This window comes from Saccopteryx leptura, chromosome 6, assembly GCF_036850995.1.
Source record: "Saccopteryx leptura isolate mSacLep1 chromosome 6, mSacLep1_pri_phased_curated, whole genome shotgun sequence".
In the NCBI taxonomy this organism is placed as follows: domain Eukaryota; kingdom Metazoa; phylum Chordata; class Mammalia; order Chiroptera; family Emballonuridae; genus Saccopteryx; species Saccopteryx leptura.
In genome coordinates this window covers 20,695,428-20,719,521 of record NC_089508.1, presented here as the reverse complement: position 1 = coordinate 20,719,521, position 24,094 = coordinate 20,695,428, and the positions used below count along the sequence as shown (strand labels likewise).

Genomic DNA, 24,094 nt, shown 5'->3' with positions numbered 1-24,094 from the left:
CAGGAAGGCTTTTCTTCCTGATTCCAATTCTGCACAAAACTGCCACAGATACAAGCGGTTTCCACAAAGCGTGTAGTGTGGTGTGAGCCCACCCTCCAGTCAACGAAGACTGAAGAATAAAAGAAACTGCCTTTCTGCAAAGGCAGTTTACAAAAACTCGCCAAGGACAGAAAATACAACTTCTTTTGGGTTCAGTTTAGCTGTTTTTTCCACAAGTTAAAAAAAAAAAGTTCTTTCCTGGCCAGAGGGCTCGGTTGATTAGAGCATCATCCCAAAGCGAAGAGGTTGCGGGTTTGATCCCTACCCAGTCAGGGCGCACAAAGGAACAGATCAATGTTTCTGTCTCTTGCCCTGGCTCTCTCTCTAAAATCAATCAATAAAATTTATTTTTTTTATTTTTTTTCCACAGACTAAATCTTAGTTCTAAAATCTGAGGAATTCTGAAAACTGGATTATATTGTTATCATCCTAATGACGACTCCTTATTCTATTCCAGGACTTCCAGTGACCTGGTCTCAGATAACCCTCAGAACAAACGTGCAAACTCAGGATTATTCTCATTGTTTCTGATCTACAGCTAAGGAAACGAAAGTTCACTGAGGTTGAAGAATTTGCCAAAGATCACAGAGCAGGGGAGTAGCAGAGCTGGTGTTTGACTCCGATCGAGACTACGGTTTGCCATCCACCACACCCACTTCCTGCAGAGAATAGGCGACTCGTACTAGGCCGGTGCAAAGTTAAACACGAGCACGTGGCTTTCTCACAGGGAAAAGACAGCAATATTTGAAATACTAGTCCCTAGCGCCCTCTCCCCAAAGCAACCTGGCCAGCACCCCAACACACACATCTATTACAAAAGACTACTTTGAAATAGCTCCAGTAACCTATTTACTTTCACTTCTAAATACAAATATTTTCATTCTTATTTTTCCTCAGTTTTGAGGGTGAACCTATGTTTATTATAAATAATTCAGATCCTACAGATGTAGATGTAGTAAGAAATGAAAAGTCCTCTATGTCAAGATAATCAATATTAGCAGTTTGGGAAATAGCTTATCAAACCTTTTTTCTATATATAATAGTTAGAAACAGAAATGTTACATATGTGCGTACACATACCCATACATGCTGATATAACAGAACTCTATGTAGGCCAATAGAGCAAAATAATTATACATTCTATTCTGCAACCTACCTATATTTTTATTTTTATTTTTTGGTATTTTTCTGAAGTTAGAAGCAGGGAGGCAGTCAGACAGACTCCCACATGCACCCGACGGGGATCCACCCAGCACACCCACCAGGGGGCGATGCTCTGCCCATCTGGGGCGTTGCTCTGTTGCAGCTGGAACCATTCTAGGACCTGAGGCGGAGGCCATGGAGTCATCCTCAGTGCCCCGGCCAACTTTGCTCCAATGGAGCCTTGGCTGCAGGAGGGGAAGAGAAAAATAGAGAAAAGAGAGGGGGAAGGATGGAGAAGCAGATGGGCGTTTCTCCTGTGTGTCCCAGCTGGGAATCAAACCCAGGACTCCTGCACGCCAGGCCAACACTCTACTGCTGAGCCAACTGGCCAGGGTGCAACCTATCTATTTCAATTCACAATATAATTGGGACACTTGCCATGGCTGCATAGCATTCCATTTTAATTGATATTTGGTTGGATATTTTAGTTTTGTTTGCTTTTGCTAATATAAACAGTGCTGAATTATATACACAGGCATGTGTCCAATCATTTCCTTGGGATAAGGTAACAGTTAAGAGTATGACATTTAAACTGAGTGGCCAGAATGCCCTCTAGCAAGGTCTTTCCACAGTCCTTGCATGCAAATTCCCAACTCCCTACGCCCAACACTGGACAGCCTAATTCCTTTAAACTTTACTAAGCCGATATATATATAATTGTTTAATCTGCACAACTGATTATGGGAATTAATAACCTTTTCATATCACTTCTTTGCATTTCTTCTTTTATGACTTTTTTTTTCTTTTTCTTTATTCTAAGCAAGAGGAGGGAAGATAGATTCTCACATGCACCCCGATCGGTATCCACCTGGCAACCCCCATCTGGGACTGACGCTCAAACCAATTAAGCTATGCTCAGCACCTGAGGTCAACACTCAGACCAAGCGAGCCACTGGCTGCGAGAGGGGAAGTAGCAGGGAAAAGAAGCAGATGGTTACTTCTCATGTGTGCCCAGACTAGGGATCAAACTTGGGACGTCTGCATGCCGGGCCGACACTCTATTCACTGAGTGAACCAGCCAGGGCCTCTTCTTTTGTGACTTTTGAACTGGCATGAAAGCCAGGGAGTCCAGCAGGAGAAGCCACCCCTTGGTGAACCAGCAAGCTACTCGGTAGATAAGCAGGTGAACAGGCTAACCGAGGGTTTTACTAAGCATGAACAACTCCTTTCTCCTTACTCAGCTGTGGGAAGTAGGCTGTAAGAGGAGTGTCAGAACCAAATCCAGTTTCTACACCAAGCGGCCCTGTTAATGCTGCCTCCAGAAAGACAACAGGGATGGTTTAAAGCGTCAATGTGGCTATTTTGTGCAGGGACGGAGGGGACATATGGAAGCAGAAAGATCAAGTGAAGGAACAGGAGAAAGTCCTTAGAAGAAGCTGGTAGGGGTTAAGTACCTTGAGGTCCGACTTCTAGTCTCCAGAATCGTGAGGAAATAGTGTCTGTCGTTTAAGCCACACCCACTCTATGCTTTCTTGTTGGGGAAGCCCTCGTACACTAATGCATGCAGTGCTCCACATACGACTCAGGACGAGTCAGCTGTCCATTTCACCACCAAAGAGGCGAGGAGCACCCTCGGTGCGGCCACGGGAAAGCGCTGACACCTTCTTGATGTCCACAGCCCTGCGTATAGAGAGCACTGATATGTGTTTTCAGATGAACCACAAGCTGGAAACATGAACTGGTCCTTGAGGCTCATTGCAGATGTGAATTCTACCCAAAAGAGCTGCCCTTAAACAGTTGAATCATCCATTTCCTCACTTGACCCAAGTTGAAGCTGTGAATTTGTTCTCTCCCTTGAAACAAACATAAAAAAATTAACTCACATTTTTGAAGAAAGTCTGTATTAATATAATATTAACAAAGAGCTTTTTTTAAGCTCTAAGTGTCTGAGAACGGAAGGAAGAGATGCCCGAGATAGAGTCAGGTGGGTGAGAGTGGACCCTGGGAAGCGGGACTGCAGCTCGCTCAGAAGAGCCCTCAAAAGGCATTACAGAGAACCAGACCTTGCCCCACAGAGAAACAAGTGTGTGATCCAAAACGCACTGGTGCCCGACCTACAGTGGCGCAGAGGATGAAGTGTTGACCTGTCGCTGGTTCAAAACCCTGGGCTTGCCCGGTCAAGGCACACACGTAAGAAGCAACTACTACAAGTTGATGCTTCCCGCTCCTCCCCACACTTCTCTCTCTAAAATCAATAAATAAAATCTTTAAAAAAAATTTTTTTTAAATAAGTAAAACATATTGGCTTGAGTCTGGAAACTTGCTATGACATCTCATTCATGTGTCACACTTACTATTAAGAAAAAAAAAAAGTTTGTTGGACCTGAGGGTTGCTGTCTTCATTGGTTCCACTGCCTTTAACTTTTTCCTAAGTGAACTGAATCTTGAAGAAAGAGGCTCTATTGTTTAATTGGGGGGGGGGGGTGGCAGAAGAAGGCAGGAGAAGATGAAAACATTCAAAGAGGAATGAAATGAAATGAAATATAACCAGGTGAGCTCAGCCAGTCTCTCAGCTTTTTAAATGGTTCACAGATTGGGTGAGGGACAGGGAATGGCAAGGCCTGGCTCCGGGCTAAATCTCTCAAGGCTTTGGCATTCTCACCGGCCAAATTTAATTCCATGTTAAATTTCTTCTAACATGAAAGGTCTCTGACAGGTAAAGAATCCACACCGATCACTATAATCCTAAACCGAATAAGACATCTGTTTCCAGAGGCTTTGGGGCCGATGACAATAAATACCCGGGAGGGACTCTGCTCCAGCCACTAGAGCCGGGCACCTCGTGCCAACCGACAGGTCATTGAGTCGAAGTGAACATCTCAGCTAAGAAAGGCACAGCTCAGGATTCGTTCTGAAATCCGAATTGGCTGGGTATTGAACGGCTTGCGTAAGAGCTTCAGTGAACGACTCCTAATCGCATTTAAAGTGGTGATGCTACAATAGATAACTCGCCTGGGAAACTCAAGTGGGAAACCCCACCCTAAACAGGTGGATTTTATGACCTACATTTAAAATATCCAGCAGAATAATTCAAAATGATGATCAAAGGAACTCATTTCTATTTTTCTGTTTTCTCTCGAGACACGAGCACTTGGGACCAAGGTATGTGGAGGTAAGCTTTCCTCTTTATTCTGAGATGGGAGGCAGGAGCCTAATGCTGCTGTAATGTGGTCAAAAGAGGAAACAGAACTGAAAACATCGCTGGACAGCTCCTCGGGTCCAGAGATGATGCCGGGGACCAGACAGTGCGGGCAATCCAAGCATGAAGACGTGACTGGTGCCCTGGAGGACATGAGAGTGATGGGGAGATGACGTCCACCAAAGAACACTCCTCCTAAAGGCCCACCATGTGGTGCAGGGACCAAGACCTGGCATACAGCTCGTAAGAGAACCTGCTCAGGGCTGTAGCTGGGAGAAAGAATCTTTAAAATAAGCTAACTTCTCTCTGTCTCCCAAGCAAAATATATTCAAAGGTAAAAACATCGTCATAAGATACAATGTGCCTTAAGAACAACAAGGATCCCCTGCAGCACCATCACGCACGCAATAATTACCGTTCACTCGTGCTTTGGCCCCGGCATCCGGTCTAATGCTCCTGTAGCGGCAGCAGGGTGAGCACGAGGCCACGGGCACAGGTGTGACACCTTGTGAAGAGGCACCCAGCCTGGGTGACGCTCTCACATTGTCGCCCTTAACCAACAACGACAGGAGAAACTTTCTGAGTATCTGAAAAGTCCTTATCACAAACATTGGGACCTTGAAACCACAGCTTTCTACCCGGGATAAACACTTATTTCTGAGGAAAAAGAATGAGTCCAAAATCCCCAGGGACATCCTACTGCTCTGGCTGAACTCCACTGCATCGCTTACATGCAAATGAATCAAGAACATCTGGTCTGTATTTGTTTTAAAGACCCTGAGGGTTGAAATGTAAAGAAAGTTTGGCAACACGAAGTCTTAGGTCTGCCGACTATAGAATTAAATAACAAAGAGAGGTATAAAAGAGCCTGATACAAAGTAAGGCTAGCTTTGCAAATCCAGGAAAGTTTGTCAGAATCATTTTTTCTGGTTTCCCAGCACTTTAGCAAAGACATGCACTTTCAAGTCAAATTTGCCAATTGATATGTGTTTGGGTTTCTATACCAGATGACCAGGTAGGCAGTATGGGTTAATGAAAGACTATATTTACATATGTATACATATATATTTTTTTCATATATACATACATACAAATAGTATACATATATACATAGTATACATATAAATAATGAGCACATAAGTATAAATTATACATATACATTATTCATACATACAGACATATAATTTCAGGACTTTTCAAAGTCTTTAATAAGCTAATAGATGCTATGAATCTCCAACAAAGGGGACAGAATGCGTTGGGCCCCAGCATCTCGGTTATTCTTGGGCTGCTCCAAGGGACACATTTGAGAGAAATGCTGGACTTAAACCCAAATGAGACACAGATGTCTGGGATGCAGATGACTTACCACCTGTCATCTCACTCTTTCAACAGACAATTAGCAAACATCTGCTATGTGCTTCACTGGGTCTTGTCATTCCTCATGATTTCAAATACGCCTGAGTAGTCTAATACTACACTTATACCTACACTTCTCTTGTGCTGAAAAAGATACCTGGGCCCTGCCAGGTAGCTCAGTTGGTTAAAGTGTTGTCCTGACACGCCGAAATCGTGGGTTTGATCCCCAGTCAGGGCACATACAAGAATCAACTAATGACAGAATGAATAAGTGGAATAACAAAACAGGTCTCTCTCTCTTCTCTCCTTCTCTCTCTCTCTCTGTGTCAAAATCTATTTTAAAAAAATATCAGAATGGGAGCCTATCACTTAACAGCAGCTTGTGGTACTACAGACATTCCTGTGCCTTCTCTTTCCTGGTGGCAACGGACTGGAAAGGCAGAAGGCTTCTTTTTATTCCTTTGGCCCTTTTACTGCTTATCCACCCGTATTAGACTGGTGGCATTACAGAACTACTCTGATGTGACGATGACAGGCTGTGCCCATCACCATCGGGGAAGGGGCCCTGGGGAGATAGAGGTGAGAAAGGAAGTGGGTGTGGATGGGAATCCTGCCCACCCAGGCCTCCCGCTGTTTGCTCTGGAGAGCTGAACCCCAGAGCAAACATCAGCATGCTCCCAGCTCTGCCCCGCGTCGTGACTGAGCCAAGGCCAGGGGATTTGTCTGCCTTCCTCCTAATTATCCCCTTGGTGAGAAAATGAGAAGAAAGTGCAGGCTGATCACAGAGTCTTTTCCTCCACAATTACGCTGGGAATCAGGATGGCCCTGTGAGGCTGCCAGCTCCCCACAGAACGCCGCCTTGGATGCCAGGGAGGAGGCTGTGTCTAGCTGCGCACCCCCCCACAGAACGCCGCCTTGGATGACAGGGAGGAGGCTGTGTCTAGCTGCGCCCCCCCCCCACCCCCACCCCGTGCAGAGTCACAGCCCAGAGCAATGGGCCAAGGTCAACAGGCCAGGCGGGGCCTGCAGAGCCCCTGCCACGCAGGAGATGGATCACAGAGCACCTGTCCCAGGGCTTCCTCACACACCTCGCTGCCAGGGAAAGCCCAGGGCAGCTGGGCTGAGGGAGCAACTCCCACCCCCTCCCTCCCTCCCTCTGCAAGGCATGGGGATGGGGCAGATAAATGACAACAGTCACCCCAAGGGATTTACCCGCAAGAACCCCAAGCTGTCAGCTCCAAAGCCAGTCACGCTGAAGCCCGCAGACCCCAGCCTCTGCAGCTACTGGGGCTCGTTGCTGCGAGCTGCAGAGCCCTGCCGGGGCCCCATCCCACCGCGGGTGTGGCTGACGGTCCTCTCTGGGGCAAGAAAGGAGTAGGCAGTAACCAGCCTCCTTTCCCATATCAAAGGGAAACGAGACCCAGAGTTATTCCATCAACAGTTTTCTTTTAGTCCTTCTAGCGCTTTGCACTGTATAAAGCACCTTACGCGGACGTGGACGTGCAGCCCCATCTCACAGATGAGGAAGGAAGGCTCTGGGGAGATGATGTGCCCGGAGGAGACAGACACAGATGAGACTCCGCTCTGTAGCCTCAGAGCGGGACAGTGCACCCTGACTGAGCCACCCAGCCCCGAAGGAGGGCTCTCCCGGAGCCTGGCCGCCACCACAGGCCTGGTGCTGCATTTCTTTGAAGCTCTCGATAGCTCCACTGGAAGCATTTCTAAAATTCCCCACTGCTGGAACAGATGAATAAATGCCAGAGGTTTAGAAGCACCGGGTCCTTCTCCTGAGCCTTGTTTTTCCTTACCGGCCTTCTATTCTGGGATCCAGGATGGGTTAAAGGCTTTCCAGAGCCAGAACTCCACCCTGATGCGCAGGTCAGGATGTCCAGGAAGAGCCGCCTGGGGTTCCCGCAGCTGCGGCCGCACCCAGACTGTCCGCACAGCCTGGGGAGGGGCTCCTCACGTTCCCAGGGCCCTGGAGTGCGCCACCTGCCACCTCGGGGCCTGGAGGAGGAGGTGGAGGTAAGACCTAGGGATGACTGCTCCACCGTAAGCGGACGGAGGCACTCCCTGGCACCTGGGCCAGCCCGGACCTTTGCCTTCCTGAAGAACTGGGGATTTTCTTTTCACAATGCAGTGCCCAGAAATGTGTTTATGTAACACATTACTGTGGGCCCACTCTGTAAACACTCATATCTGATAAGGAAACATCAGCTTATTCCTCAAGCTTTCCTGCTACCCATCTATTTAAAATCCCTTTGATCCTACTTAGGTTAAAAATAACCCGCAAGGCAATAACAACAATACATACATATCTGTTTATATACAGCCTCTATAACCCATCTGTACAGAACGTCCGGAAGGTAACAGCAAACTGAGAGCCATGATAACGCTGGAGGCACCGCTGGGTTTGAGAACCACTGGAAAAGGCTTTGAAGCTTTGATCGGAATCTAGATCCGTCCATTTTTTAGTAGTGTTCACTTAGACAAGTTTCTTAACCTCCCACAGAATCAGACCAGGAAACGGGAGAGTGATACCTGCCTTGCAGCCTTGTTGTGAAGGCCAGAGATAAAACACGCCTGGCACACAGCACACACTCAGTCGGCTTGGCTGTGATTATGCCACTTCTGCTAAAGAGGGTGGCTGCCCAGAGGCCACACTCTAGCCTCCTTATAGCCACACGAGAGAGCTGAGAGCTGAGAGCATCACTCATCATTCTCTAGTCCTGGTGGGGATGAGTGTGGTGGTGACTCTCTATTTGGTCACCACCACCTGTGACCCCACATCCATTCTCCACCCTTCTTCACCTGCTCTGTGGCCTGGTGGCTGACCTCTGTGGGCTGCGTCACCAGGTCTCTGGGGCCCTGGCTTCCAGCTGGGATCTGCCGATGGGAAGCACCGGCATAGACCTGGGGTTTGCTCCCCACTCTGTCCCCGCTGCACCCAGTCTCTGGCAGTGGCTCTGCCCCGTCTGCAGCCACAGCACCTGGGAGCCAGCCCCTCCTCCTCCAGGAGTCTAGCTCTTGCCGCCTCTGCAAGCAGTCCTCTTGTGACACTTCCCTTCACATAACCCCCTCGGGGGCTTCCACCTGCTTTCTGCCAGGATCCCGACTGAAATGCTAGAGAGGAGGCTTTCTCAGTGGGAACTGGAACTGTTAGAAAAGAGGCCGAAAATAACTGGAGACACAACGATGTCCAGTTCAGGCTGGGGCTCTGATTTTCATCTCCCGGAATTAAAGCAATTTTCACCTAAGTCGAGAGGCCACTGAACAAAAGAGCCTGACTAGACATCCGGGCTTTTCCTGCAGCACGGAGCCCATGTTCCACCCTCTCTAAAGTAATAAGATCCCTGGGGCAGGCGAGGGAAGAAAATGCATCCCTGATGATCACTCCGAAGCCTGTGTGCCTTAACCAATACATCACCTGCCTCCTGCCCAGGAAAGGCTTGCAGAGGAGGCCGAGAGCAGGAGAGGCGAAGGCGGAGACAGGCTCAGCCTCGGCTCCCGACAGCGCCCTCCCACCCGTGACACACTCCCCAGGGTAGAGAAGGGGGCATGGGGGCACATTTCGGCCACTGACCAAGCTCATCAGCCATGGGAATCAACCAGAATTGAAAGAGTGTCTGTGAAAACAAAATGCTTAGAAAGAACTGTAGCTTATGAAAAGAGAGAGAGAAACTGTGATAAACTAGAATTCCTTGTAATATTATCAAATACCAAAGTAAATCCTGTTTGAATTCTTTAGTCTGCAAGAAGGATCTCTCTTTGTTCTTGGAGAACCCCACCACCACCATCAATAGCACACAGCATGAGGGCGAATGTTACCCAAGTTTGAAAAATGACCCAGAGACAAATTCCTAAACAACATTAGAGAAAGAAAAAGAAACACATCCATTATTGGACACACTGGTAATGTCATCCACAGAAAAACTATCAGTAACTCCATCACTTGCGGAGGAAAAACAATTTCTTGGGCCAAATAACTAAAACACTGAGAACACACAGCATCCTTCCACAGCCATCCTAACCCCAACGAACACAGTGCGGAGCTTGTTGACAGGCCTGCGTTCCTCCCACAGAGCCAGCCTTCCGACCGACACCTACTGGAAATTTAATAACTGAGACCACGGGATGGTGCACACTGATGTATAACTCAGCTCAGGCACAGCAGGGGAAACATGACGGCAAAATGATTGGTAGCGTAGCCGCAGTGTCTGGGTCCTGATTCTCATTCTGCTTCGTGTGATGTTTACTTCTTCTTCTCTGCTTAAATCTACCTCCCTGTCGCTGAAGAGGAAAGATGTGTGGGGTGGCAGGATGAAAGATTAAGCCTTATGCATATTGCATCGAGTTGTTATTCAAAGAGAAACGAAACTGGTGGGAAACGGAACTTGTAAGGAACAGTCAGAAAATAACACATTAAGATCCACTGTCAAATGGTTTCCCCATATGGAGCATCTTCCAACCAATCAGCCAATCTGTGTGTGTGTGTGTGTGTGTGTGTGTTTTCCCAACACAGTTCTGAACAACTCAGGAGTCTAGCTCTCTGACTGGATTACTACGCATGAACTCCTGCAAACAAAGCTGGCTGGAGAGATCTGAAGAGTGGCAACAGGTCACCAGAAGTGATCTGCAAAGCCTCTAGCGTGGTGCTCCAAGCTTACCAGTCGAGTCGGCCCCGGAAGCCCTGCCACTCATCTGCTCCTCCGCACTGATGAGCTGCAGGTCCGTGTACGAGGGGCCGCAGCTAGGGCCGCTGGTGTCTTCAGAATGCGTGGTCCAGCTGCTCTCGGAGGTCAGCGGGCATCTCCCCAGCGAGCTGAAGGAAGGGCACGTCCAGCAGGGCATGGTCAACGGGAGGCCTGGGGACAGACCACAAGCCGAAAGTATACACTATAAATACCTGTACTCTGTTTACCCTGAGAGCTCATCTTCCTTTGATGTTGCTCAGAGCCTGTGACACCTCAACAGCTTCACAAGGCAAGGAGGTCTGTAAGAAGTACCCCTCGTGATCCAGGATGGGGGAAAACAGCTGACTGAGACCCCACGGCCAGTCAGTGTCAAAGTCAGTACACAGCTGAAGTCTCATGAGCCTCAAATAAAAAATAAAATAAAGTCGTACTAAAGAATACGAGGGTCTACTTTTATTTCTAAACTTAGATTTTAGCTTCCCTCGGACGCAAACTGCACGAGTCTTACAGCTGCACCCTCACCCACGTGTTTCCCCCATTTTTAATGGCAGGCCAACAAGCTCAAGTAAACACACCAATTCCTACTGCAAAATGAGATCTAGATTGGGCTAAGGGGTAAGAGCAGACAGGTGACATGTATGTACTCGCATGTGGATGTGATATACCTCCGCGTGCTCCGAGTTTGACTGTAACTGGCGATCACATATACTGGGGCTGCTGATCTGCGATACAGTGGAAAATATCTTTAAGGAGAAAAAGCACAGGGCGTGGCTTCATCTGCTTAGCCTCAAGCACCAACGTCAGCCTTTGAAAAGCGCTTTAGAAAGTTTCTTTTTTTTAAAAAAATCAAGATTTCTAATGTTCCTAATTTATCCAGTTTATTGCCTTCCACAAGATTTCTCCATGGTGTTGCATAAGAATCTTGCTGCGGATTTACCAAGTGCTGAAAAAAGTATGAATGGGGAAGAAGAATCAAAAAAGAAAGAAACTAGGATGTATTGAGTATCCACGAAAGGTTAGACACGTTTACAAGTGTTACCTCATCCCACACATCAACCCGATAGGCAGTGGTCCTTCTTAAAAAATTATTTTCTTTTATTAGAGAGAGGAAAAGAATTTTTAGAGAGAGGAAAGAAGAAAGAGAGAGAGAGAGAGAGAGAAACACCATGCTGTTCCTGTACGTGTGCTGACTAGGAACTGAACTGGAAACCTCTGAGCTTCAGGAGGCTGCTCTAATCAACCGACCTATCTGGTCAGGGCCAAGCAATGGTTTTATTTTACAGAGTAGGAAACAGACTCAGGTGAAATAGCTGACCCAAGAAGATTCAGCCAGTTCTCCTGGCTAGAGAATCAAAGTTACAGAGAGGGTTAGGGAATAGAAGGAGAGCCCTGGCCGGATAGCTCAGCTGGTCCGAGTATTGTCCTGAAGCGCAGAGGTTGCTGGTTCAATCCCCGATCAGGGCACATACAGGAACAGCATGATGTTCCTGTCTCTCTCTCTCCCTCTCCCTCTCCCTCTCTCACTGAAATCAATACAAAAAAAATAAATTAAAAAAAATAAGAAGAGAAGACTGAGGTTGAATAGGGAAGAAAAAATAAATAGCAATATTTGTGGCCTAGTTTAACTATAAAAAGAGAATTTTCATTCCACATTCTCTTAGGCATTTATAAGACATACAGGTCTTTTCTCTGTCATGGTTCAACAGCACTGTGGATGGAAAAAAAGTGGTTCTATGGAAAGTGACCTCACAGGGTCACACGATCATAAATTCCTAACAGGGCAGGTCATCGTGGGTAGTCATGCCCCAAGAATATAACTTCTTTAGTAAAAGGCTTATCTTTGCCTTAAGCAAGCCCTGTCCATTATTTCTATGCATCTATGTTAACACATTTTTTTTCCAGGTTTGAAAACTCTTCATTTGCATATATATATTTTTAAATCTGCATTTCAATAATTAAAATAATTTGAACAACAACAAAAAATGGCATTCTAATTAAACTGCATTTTAAGCCTGCAGGCCACCTTGGACCAGCTTGGCTTTCACTCTCTTGTCCCATCTGGCTTCTTCCTTCACCAACCTGCAAGTTCTTTCTCTTCCCTGCCAGCGAGACAGGCCGATGGGAGAGAGAGGCAGGCGTGGCCTTCCTTGTAGTTCTGATGTGCAAAGGGGCAGCACAGTCATTTACGCTGATCCAACCTCTTTGCATGGACAAAGTTAAACAGCTAACGGAAGTAAACGCAATGCTTGTGGCACGCACAGTACCTATTTGGGCCTCATTGCAATTCGCCTGCTTGCTGCTTCTATCCAGTCATTTCTTTTGAAGGCAGTGGATTTTTTTTTTTTTTTTTTTTTGCGTTTTTCTGAAGCTGGAAACGGGGAGAGACAGTCAGACAGACTCCCGCATGCGCCCGACCGGGATCCACCCGGCACGCCCACCAGGGGCGACGCTCTGCCCACCAGGGGGCGATGCTCTGCCCCTCCGGGACGTCGCCATGTTGCGACCAGAGCCACTCTAGCGCCTGGGGCAGAGGCCAAGGAGCCATCCCCAGCGCCCGGGCCATCTTTGCTCCAATGGAGCCTCGGCTGCGGGAGGGGAAGAGAGAGACAGAGAGGAAGGCACGGCGGAGGGGTGGAGAAGCAAATGGGCGCTTCTCCTGTGTGCCCTGGCCGGGAATCGAAACTGGGTCCTCCCCACGCCAGGCCGACGCTCTACCGCTGAGCCAACCGGCCAGGGCGGCAGTGGATTTTTCTTTGGCATTTTCATCTTCTTCAATTTCCATGTATCAGACTTCTCGGTCTCAGCCAGGTTAGGTTGGTCAGGCGAGGTTGCAGAGGAAGCAGACCAAGGTCCAAACGAAGGACTTGGATCTGCTCAGTGCCTGCAGCCCGAGTTAGGGTCACACGCCTTTGAAACGCTTCTTCTCAGACCCCTCTTCAGAAGCGTGAGGGCTCTCAAGACAGCACATAATCTGTCAACTATCCTGTAATCTGACCTCCACCTTGCTTTCTCCCACCTTCCTGTAAGCTTCCTTCTGCTCCCTCCTCAATTCCAAACGCATAAAAGAAGCTGCAAACTGTCATTTCTCAGAAGCATTTTTCTCAGTGTGTTGAGATTTTTTTTTTTGCTTCCAGCCATTTCCTCTGTTTGGCTCAAATAATTTTTAATAAAAAATTCTCTACAGGATTAGACGTTCTTATGTCAACAAGAAAAATGTAGTAACATTATTTAAAACAGTACATTAGAGGGTGAGGCAGACAGTAAAGGATTGTCAGAGGCCAGATGAAAGCTGGAACCCAGAAATGGTAAGTAGAGTACAGAGCCAATGTTCACAGCTGGAGGATTTTGAACAAACTAGGGAGATTTGGGGGTTGGAATTTTAAAACCTGGTAAAGAAGGTAAAGGAGAAAAAAAACAAAGGTCAACCCAAGATGGGAAATGTGACAGAAGATCCAATGCCAGCCCTGGCTAAGTGGTAGAGCATCAGCCCAGCATGTGGATGTCTCAGGTTCGATTTCTGGTCAGGGCACACAGGAGAAGCGACCATCTGCTTCTCCAGCCCTCCCCCTTATCTTTCTTTCTCTCTCTCTCTCTTCTCCTCCCGCAGCCATGGCTCAACTGGTTCAAGTGCATTGGCCCCTGGTGCTGAGGATGGCTCTGTGCAGCCTCCGCCTCAGGCACTAAAAATAGCTTGGTTGCAAGCATGGCCCAAGATGGGCAGAGCATTGGCCCAGACGGGGATTGCTGGGTAGATCCGGTCGGGGCGCATGTGGAAATCTGTCTATCTTCCCTGCTCTCATTTGGAAAAGAAGAAAAAAAGAAAAGATCTGATGCACAGAATTCCCAAAGGGCTCAGTCAAAAGGCAAATCTGGGACAATCCTCACCCTTAAGCTAGGGATAGAAAAAAATAAATTGTCTGCTTTAAGCCCAGGTACAGGGTGGAGAGGGAAAAAAATCTCCTGAGAATTTATAACCACAAGCTCTCCCACATGGGGTTTGTACCTAAAACTACTTGAGCAGTCTGAAAAATCTCTAGTCTAAGAACTTAATTGAAGGACTTCCAGGTTGGTAGTGGCTCAGGTGCCTGGGAAAAGCAAATACTAATATTTTCTAGAGAAAGATTCCTTCAAGACAGCCTTCCCAGACAGAATGTTCCTAAGTCGACGTGCATATGTTGAAAAAACCCACAAAACTCATAAATAAATCATGATGTACCTAAGAAGTCAAGTTATACCACGAACAAAAGCTGGAGAATCGGTAAGGTGGATGTGGTGGGGGGAGTGGGTGTGGCGGGAGGGGAAGCAGACAAAATCGAACCTACAAAGAATTCAGACACGAGCTTTATTAAGCAGAAAATACGTGTGTGTAATATGTTTAAGGAAATAAGAAAAAGAAAATATATTGAAAACATGAGAAAGGAGCATATAGAATTGAAAAAGAGCTAAATGAACTTCTAGAGAAAAAAATACTACTACAAATACAAAATTGACTGGACAGTGTAGAGAGACGATGAAAATATAAAAGAGAAATGAAAATACAGGGAGGATAAAGTGAGAAGATCTCATAGATATCTAATCAGAGTTCCTAAAAAAAAAAAGAAAGAGGAGAGGGGAGAGCAATATTTTAAAAAATGCTTGCTGAGAATTTCCCAGAATTTATAAATGATTTTATTTGTCAGATCAGAAATCCCAAGGTGGCCCTGACCAGTTGGCTCAGTGGTAAAGTGTCGGCCCAGCATATGGATGTCCCAGGTTCAATTTCCAGTCAGGGCACACAAGAGAAGTGATCATCTGTTTCTCTCCCCCTCCCTCTTGCCCTTCTCTCCCTCTTCCCTTCCAGTAGCCGGTGGCTCAATTGGTTTGAGTGTTGGCACCAGGCGCTGAGGATAGCTCAGTTGATTAGAGCACGTCAGCCTCAGGCATTAAAAGTAGCTTGAGTGATTAGAGCATTGGCCCCAGATGGGGTTGCTGCATGAATCCTGGTCCACGCATGTGGGGAGTCTGTCTTTCTATCTATACTTGTTTCCCTTACAAAAAAAAAAAAAAAAGAAAAGAAAGAAAAGAAATCCCAAGGTATCACAGACAGGGTAATCAAAACAACTCCACAAGTAGACATCAAAACATTATAACAACAAAAACTATATAAGAATAAAGATAATAGTCTGACCTATGGTGGCTCAGTGGATAAAGCATCAGCCTGGAATGCTGAGGTTGCTGGTTTGCAACGCCGGGCTTCCCCATCAAGGCTCACACAAGAAGCAACTACCACGAGTTGATGTCTCCCTCTCCTGCCTTCCACCTTCTCTCTCTCTCTCCTCTCTCTCTAAAATCAATAAAATCTTTAAAACAAAAAGATGCTATGAACATTTGTGTACATGTTTTTATGAACATGTTTGTATTTTTTTATTTTAATTTATTGTGTTTACATAGTTTGTATTTCTTACTGTTGGATTTTGAGTTTCTTTATATCGTGTTAGATATTTATGCTTGGTTGACTCTGTTGCTTGCAAGTATTTTCTCCCAGTCTGTAGCTTGCTTCTTTATCCTCTTGACAGGGATTTCTTTCTTTTTTTTTTTTTTAAAGATATTATTTGTTGATTTTACAGAGACAGAAGAGGAGGGAGAAATGAGAAGTATCAATTCAAAGTTGTTTCACTTTAGTTATTCATTTTTGAAATAGTTTGAGAAGGATAGGAGTTAGTTCTTCTTTGAATATTTGGTAGAATTCACTTGTGAAGCCATCAGGCCAGGACTTTTCTTTTTTGGGAGTTTTTTGATGACTGTTTCAATCTCATTTGTTGTAATTGGTCTGTTTAGGTTTTCTTCACTTTAGTTATTCATTGATTGCTTGTCATATGTGCCTTAACCAGGCAAGCCCAGAGCTTCAAACCAGCAACTTCAACATTGCAGGTTCAAGCTTTGTCCACTGTGCTACCACAGGCCAGGCTCAACAGGGTCTTTAACCAAGTAAAAATTTCAATTTTGATGAGGTTCAATTTATCAATTCCCTTTGAATTTTAATATCACAGATATATTTTATGTCCATTATATACTGTACACATAGGAAAAAAAAAAGATTTTTTTGCCCCCAAGAACTATTTTTAAGCTCCTTGGGAGTAACACACCCTGTTCAGAATGCATGGGTTAACATTATTACAAAATCAGTTAATGTAATTCACCACAATAATACAGTAAAGGAATAAAGATTATAATATCATCATAATAAATATAGGAAAGCACTGAATAAATTCTAGTATCTATTCATGGTAGCAATTTTTGGTGAACTAGAAACAGGAGAAGCTCTCTAAACCTAGTGGCGGAATACCTAAAGCCCTACAGTAAACATCGTGCAAGGCTGCAAAGCTGTCCCTCGGAAATCCACATCACGATGACGGTGCCCACTGCCCTTCTATCCAACATCATATTTGTGAGCAGAGCCTGTACAGTAAGGTGGGAACTGAAAACGAGTAAAAGGAACAAAAATGTTCATTATTTGCAGACAATAGTTTTACGTACATAAAATTACCATAAGTCCTTAAGCGATAAATTACCAAAGTAATAATTATAACAAGGTACTTGTGATTTTTTAAAAAAGAAATCAATATAGCCTGACCAGTAGTAGTGCAGTAGACAGAGTATCAATCTGGGATGCTGAAGTCCCAGGTTTGAAACCCCGAGTTTACTGGCTTTAGTGCAGGCTCATCCGGCTTAAGTGCAGGCTCTCCAGCTTGAACGCAGGGTCACTGGTTTGAGTGTGAGATCATCAAAAAATGATCCCAATGTTGCTGGCTTGAGCCCAAAGGTTGCTGGTTTATAGCCCAAGATTGCTGGCTTGAAGCCCAAGGTCACTGGCTTGAGCAAGGGGTCACTGGCTCAGCTTGTACACCCCACCCCCTTTACCCCCATCAAGGCACGTATGAGAAGCAATCAATGAACAACTAAAGTGATGCAACTACGAGTTAATGCTTCTCATCTCTCTCCGTTCCTGTCTCTCTCTTCCTCTTTCTCTCAAAAGAAAGATCAATATTTATATAAATGAGTTGCATTTCTGAAAAACAGCAAGAAATATTTAGAAAATGAAATTGTCAAGATAGTATTTATAATAGCAACTAAAAATATGAAGCACACATAGTAATAAATCAAACAAAAGATATACAAGACCTCAGGAGATAATTGTCAAGTATATTAATAGACAATAGAGGAGACCTAAATAAATGGGAGAAATATACTATATTTAAGGATTGAAAGACTTAATGTTGTAAAGTTGTTAATTCTCCCCAAATTTGTTTATAGATTTATTATATTCTCAATCAAAATCCAAGCATGGTCTTTTTCCTCATTTTAATAAGCAGAGAATCACACTATTTAGCTATGAATGAAATAGAATTTTTAATAATATAAATATATATATTTAAAATAAATAAAATAGAAATAATACTTGGAAATAACTATATGAAAAAAACAAAATTAGATTCCTACTTTACATCTTACAGAAAAATCAATTCTAAGTGAACTGAATGTCAAGACCTGGCTACATAAGATATACTTTAGAAGACGTATAGCTCAATATGCTCAATACTTCAGGATAGGGAAAGATTTACTTTGCCAAGACACAGAAAGCACTATGCATAAAAAATAAATAAATAAATTTCATATCATTAAAATGAAGAACTACTTTTCATCAAAAGGCACCAGAAAGAGAGTACAAAGACCATCCACAGGGTACGAGATAATATCTGCCACATCACAAATCCACAAGAAACTCCTAGAGATCAGCAAGAATAAAGAGAGAGACACCCAACAAAAATATACCTGAACAGTTATTTTATGAAAGAAAAAAAAAGAAAAGAAAAAAAGATGCTCAACTCATTAGTAATCTAAGAAATGCAAATTAAAACCACACAAGATACCATAACTCTCTCCATTTCCTCTTCTCCCTGCCTCCACGGGACAAAAATAGAAATGACAATCCCAAGTGTAGGTGAGGAGTGAGACCGCAGCCTCTTTTCTATACAGTATGTGGCTGATAGGAGAGTACACGGGTGATCTCTGATAAAGCTGAAGATAAACACACCTGACAGCACAGGAATCGCCCTCCAGCTTCTTTATGCAAGAGAACCACATACACATGTTCACCAGGATTTATGTTTAGAATCTTCCAGAAAATAAACAAAACCAAAAGAATGTTCCTAGAAGAACATTCTTAATTCCCCCCAAAAGAGAAACAACTCAAATATCCATCAGTAATAGAACAGATAAATGATTATGGTATATTAATATAATGAGATTCACAGCAATAAAAACTAAAGGAATTATCACTGCAGGTAAAAACAGAAAAATCTCACATAATCTTGTGTTAAAGGAACAAGGCATGAAATAATACATACAGTATTATTCCATTTATATAAAGCTCAGAAACAGGTGAATTTCAATTATATCATTCTCATTGCATGTGTAGGTAGGATAGCTGTTTAGAATCTTAACTAATGCAGTTATTATCACAATACCCAGGACAGTGGTGATACAGGAGGGAGGGAGGGGACGTCTGGGAGGAGTGGTCAGTAGGGCACCCTAAGGGCTTCTGGGTGATGACAATATTCTACAGATTAAACCGGATGGTGTGGGTGGTACTACTGTTCTTTATAATTTAATACACATTTAACATGTTCCTTTTATTAAAAAAATAAAAATTCAATATACATTTAAAATATACAATTGAATATACATTTAAAATATGTTCCTTAAAACAGTGAAGGCTTATTAAAACCGCATATCAAAAGACTCCAATGACTCAGGAAGAAAGCTATTTTAATTATTGATATTTTCACATTAAACCTTTACATTTGTTAGACAAAATTTTAGTAGTTCACTTGAAAGAGAAACAAAGAATAACGCAGTTGGGGGAGGCAAAGTCCCTGTGTCTGACAAGCTGTTCTCATTTGGTCTAATATACTTCATCGACTTCAGAACCTTGGATGAATCATTCTACTTAGGTTCCGAAGTGAATGCCCTCAGGCCACACAATCAGCTGAAGTGTTTCGAGCCTGAACTCCCCTCCTAGGGGCCAGACCTTTGCTGGCTGGGCCAGATAGCAGGGGTTATCCTCACCCAAGTGCTTCCCAACAGAATCCCCCCAGCAAGGAACAAGTGCTGAAAGATAGCAATCTGCCTCTCTTCCTCTCCTATGAGGTTTTGTGCAAGGATCCTGGGTCCAGCCCCATAGCCTGGGGTTACTTAGTCTGTCAGTTCTTCTGCGTTTTCACCTATAAAATGGGACTAAAAACAGTGCCCACCTCATAATGGGTTTAAGGTTTATAATGACAAAAAACTTGGAAAGGTGCTTAGCCTAAAAGAAGTACTCAAAAAGAGTTAAGTGGCAGTTGTTCTTATTTCTGGACATATCCTTATGTGCAAATCTACTTAAGCCCTCGCCAGATGGCTTGTTTGGTTCGAGTGCCACCCCGATGCAAAAAGATTGTGGGTTCAGTCCCCAGGCAGGGCGCATACAGGAACAGATAGATGTTTCTGTCTGTCTCTCTCTCTCTCCCCCTTCATCTCTCTTGAAAATCAGTAAATAAATCAAAAAATAATAAATCTACTTGAAATCTCCATGTGGATCTCTAACTTTACATGTCTGACACAGAGTTCCTGTTACCCCCTGCCCCCCCCCCCCAACACACACACACACCAGCTTCTTCATGCTTCCAGTGCTCAGAATAAAACCTTCCAATCATCCTGAGTCTTCTGCCATTTGGTCCATCTCAACATCTATTAGTCCCACCTTCAGAATATATCTGAAATCCTATCCCTTCCTACCACCCCAAGCTACCACCCTGGTCCCAGACACCACGCTCTCCCGCCTGGCTCATTGCAAATGCCTCACCTGGTCTTCCTGCCTCTCCACTTGTCCTCAGACACACAGTTGTAACAGGATTACCCGTTCGGCGAGATCTTACACCCTCTGCTCCAAACCCTCCAGTAGTTTCCCGTCTCACCCACAGTAAGTCCAAGTCCTCCCCATGCCCTCTAAGGACCTGCAGGGCCTGAGTCCCCAGGACCTCTCTGCCTGTCTGCTGCCTCTCCAGTTCCCTCCGCTCCAGTCACACACCAGGAACACGACCGTCCCCCAGAGACGCGGCACTTGTCCTTCCTTCCTCACTTGCGGGTTCTTCTGCCTGGAAGGCTCCTTCCCCAATTTCTGCAAGGTGGCTCATTGACTTCCCTAAAGTCTTTACTCAGAAGTTACATTACAGCACAAAGAGATACTCCCTGCCCTTGTGTAAAATTTCACATTGTCCCTCACCCTTTTCTGACCTCATTTTTCTCTCCTTCCCACTTACCACATTATCTGACACATTGTATATGCTTCTGTGTTGTGCTTCCGGTATGGCTCCCCCAGCAGAACGTATGCTCCACAGGGCAGGAATATTCTGTTGTATTTCAGTGACTTGAACAGTGACTGGCTCATAGTGGGGGCTCAAAGCCCCATTGGTTGAATGAGTAATAAATGTACAGACTATCAGCTTCTTAAACAATACAGCAATACTTTTCTTTCTTTTTATCCTTTGGGATCCTGGGTAGATTAACATTTTTAATACTTACGTACATGTTGATGCAGTGTCCTTTATTTATACTTGGATGTCCACTCACGAGAGCTGTATGAGATTTCCAGTGCCGTAAACACACCCATCCATGAATACGGAGTGCCGGTTTTCCCCGTGGCTCCCTGCGACCTCCCAGCTGGCAGAGGGGACAGCTGCCCAGGACGGGTCTGAGAGAACCCCTCCGCACCCCCACAGCCTTCACTGGGAAACAGATTGCCCAACTGTGTTAGGCAGCCTCAGCTTGAAGAGAGCAGGGACTGTGGCCAAACTTCTCATAATTGCTTTCCCAGCACCTACATATTTGTTGCATGAGTGGGCCAGTTAATTAATGCATGCTTGGGCAGTTTGCTGTGTTTCGTGTCCCACACTGGGGGTGAGACAGGCCACGCACGAGGCCCGCCCGGCTGAGCCAGCACATTCTCTGAACAGGAGAGCACTGGCGTGCTAATGAAATAGGTTAAGGTCCTTTTAGATAACTAGAAAAGCCATCTTTGAGAGACCCCCTTTCCCTTCATGGCATGATGGTAGCTTCAAATTCAACCAAAAGAGAACAGACAGGTGTTAAGTGTGTGCTTTTAAGGCAGCCCCGGGAAAAAGTGCGCATGTGTCTGTATACATACCGGCTGGGGAAGAGTAGGTTTACAGTTGTGAACTCATGAAACGTAGCTTATTCTTGTAGTTATTTATTCATTGTTGCATTATTTTCCATACGAACAACTATAAACCTGTTTTTGCCCCACTCTATGGTATATATGCATATGTGTGTGTATATGTAACTATGTTACTTTATGTGTGTGTTATGCTTGTGTGTATATGTATCTATGTATGTGAATGTGGCGATGTGTGCACATGTATGCATTGCATGTATACCAATGTGAAATCAAAAACTGATGATAACAGAGGATAAGAAAAGGCCGTGATGAGAAAGAGGCTAGTTTCCTAACCTATTTTGTTAAAAAAAAAAAAGAAATTCTCTTGACTGAGGAAGCTGTCCTTCAACCTAACAGCTCCCTGGCCTTATAAACAGGAGTCACTTAGTCGCTCTGCAGTAGGTTTCATATGGTACACCTTTCGACTTTTCACTCATTAATCCAACAAATGCTGAGTGAGCACCTACTCAGTCGCATGCACCATATTCTGGGATAGAGAGTGAATGAGGTATATGAGGTCCCTTCCCTCTACTGGGGAAGAGAGACAGTGAACAAACAAAAAATCAATATATAACCTAACGTCAGTAGGGACACGGGCTATAGCCATTTAAAGCAGGACAAAGCTGGGGAGGAAATGCGTGAGCAGAGTTCTGAGTGAACATGTAGAAGAGCCCTAGGGTCCAGGGAACAGCAAGAGCAGAAAGAACTTGCTGGGAACAGCAGAGAGGTGGAGACTGGGGCAGCAAGGAGCCCAGTGGGGAGGGGCGGAGAGGCACGGGGCCCTGAGGAGGAAGAGCTCTGTTGAAATGCATTCCTGAGACCAGCTCTACCGGTTATTAGCTCTGGCCCTAACAAAGACAATGATCTTTTCTGTGTCTCAGTTTTCCCATCTGTAGTATGGGGATAATGACAGCACCTACCTCATCAGTGCTATATTATAAGGATTAAATAACTTAATATAGGTAAAAAAATTTTGACTTCTTGGCTCATTGTAAGCTCCACATTAGTGCTGGCTATTTTTCTAATCACAGTTAAATAAAATTAAAATTCAATAATAAAACTTACAACCAAAAAAAAAAATTCATTCCTGAGGATATCACTGTCTGAGCTGGATTCCAGAAAGGTCATTAATTACATGTATAAGTGGAGAAAACAATTCAAGGTATTAAAAGAAAAAGAAGACAGCCTCTGTTGAGAAGGGTAATATATATGCATGCCAAGTGCAGTGGCCTTGTCTACACAGTCACCAAATATTGGGGACCTTATTCCACCCCCACCCGCTATTCACCCCCGGTAGCCAGAATGAAAAAATTAATAGAGATTAACCACTGGGCTAGTCTTCTTTGGGATTAAATCTCTCAGCTGTCACCTCTGCCTCCCTCTGCAGTGGCTGACATCATCTCTGGTCTGGCCCGAACAAGGGGCTCTTTCTCTGGTCCCAGATAAGTAGCTTCCCCAGACACAATGGGAAGGCCTCAGCACCAGTTTTTAGGAAAGACATTTGAAGCACAAGGGGGACACAAGTGCACTTGGGCTGTGGGACACATGTTCTGGAAATAAAAGGTTTTTTTCTTTTTTTTTTAACATTTTTAATTATGCGTATCCTGCAGTATCTGCATAATGGGTCCAATTCAGCCTTGGTCTTGCTGCCAAATTGTCATGTCCGCAGAGGAAGGTCAGTGTATAACATGACCAATGAACAGGAAGCCTCATGCTGATAATAATGCCTTTTTTTTTTACTGTTGAGGATGAACTTTGCTCTTTCAGCCAATTTGTCTGCATGCATTGGCAAACATATTCTAAGTACACACACACACTTGTAAAACGCTCAAACTACACAAAGTCACCCTTTGCTCTGAGAATCTTTATAAAGAACAACCGCTATCTTCTTCCTGGTGCACAGTGGAATTTTAAAGCCAGAGAAAGCAAAATACTAAGTTAGGAAAACTTTTTGCAACTAGGAAAGCTCAAACAACGTTGCTAAAGGACCACCTGAGTTTAGGTTCATTTTCAAAAACATTTTTTGGAGAACAACATAAAGATTCAATTTTGATTTGAACAGATTTACCCAATCACCCAAAGCTTTTTTTTTTTTCCCTTAACACTTGTGTTCTGCTCAGGGTTTAGCAGAATAGCTCTGCATTTAGTTCAAGATTCAGCAAACGAGTTTTCAGTTAAACTTATTGGTATTTTTCACCATGTAACCCAGATTGATCAAATGGCATCTTGAGAGTGTGAATATTCTTCTGGCTGATTTAGTCATATTTGACGTTTAAAATTCTAATAAATAACTTCCTAAAGACAGTATTTATCAACACAGCCTGAGCCAGAGTGGTCTTAAGTCAAAGAGATATGAATCCCACATCTGTCCTCCACCAAATTTCAGAAAATGAAGGAAACAATTGTTAT

At 44.5% G+C, this 24,094-nt stretch overlaps 1 protein-coding gene across 5 annotated transcripts in view; it reads right to left on the bottom strand.

The window, feature by feature from the left end:
* Window positions 1–24,094, bottom strand: part of STON2 (stonin 2) — a 153,873-nt gene that overhangs the window by 85,692 nt on the left and 44,087 nt on the right. For 2 of the 5 annotated variants that reach the window (XM_066342514.1, XM_066342515.1), the window contains exon 4: window positions 10,405–10,602. In XM_066342514.1, the coding sequence (XP_066198611.1) occupies window positions 10,405–10,602 (198 nt within the window). Of the gene's footprint in view, window positions 1–10,404; window positions 10,603–21,033; window positions 21,210–24,094 lie in introns of those variants that run through there. The other 3 variants (XM_066342516.1, XM_066342518.1, XM_066342517.1) reach the window with 3 other exon arrangements.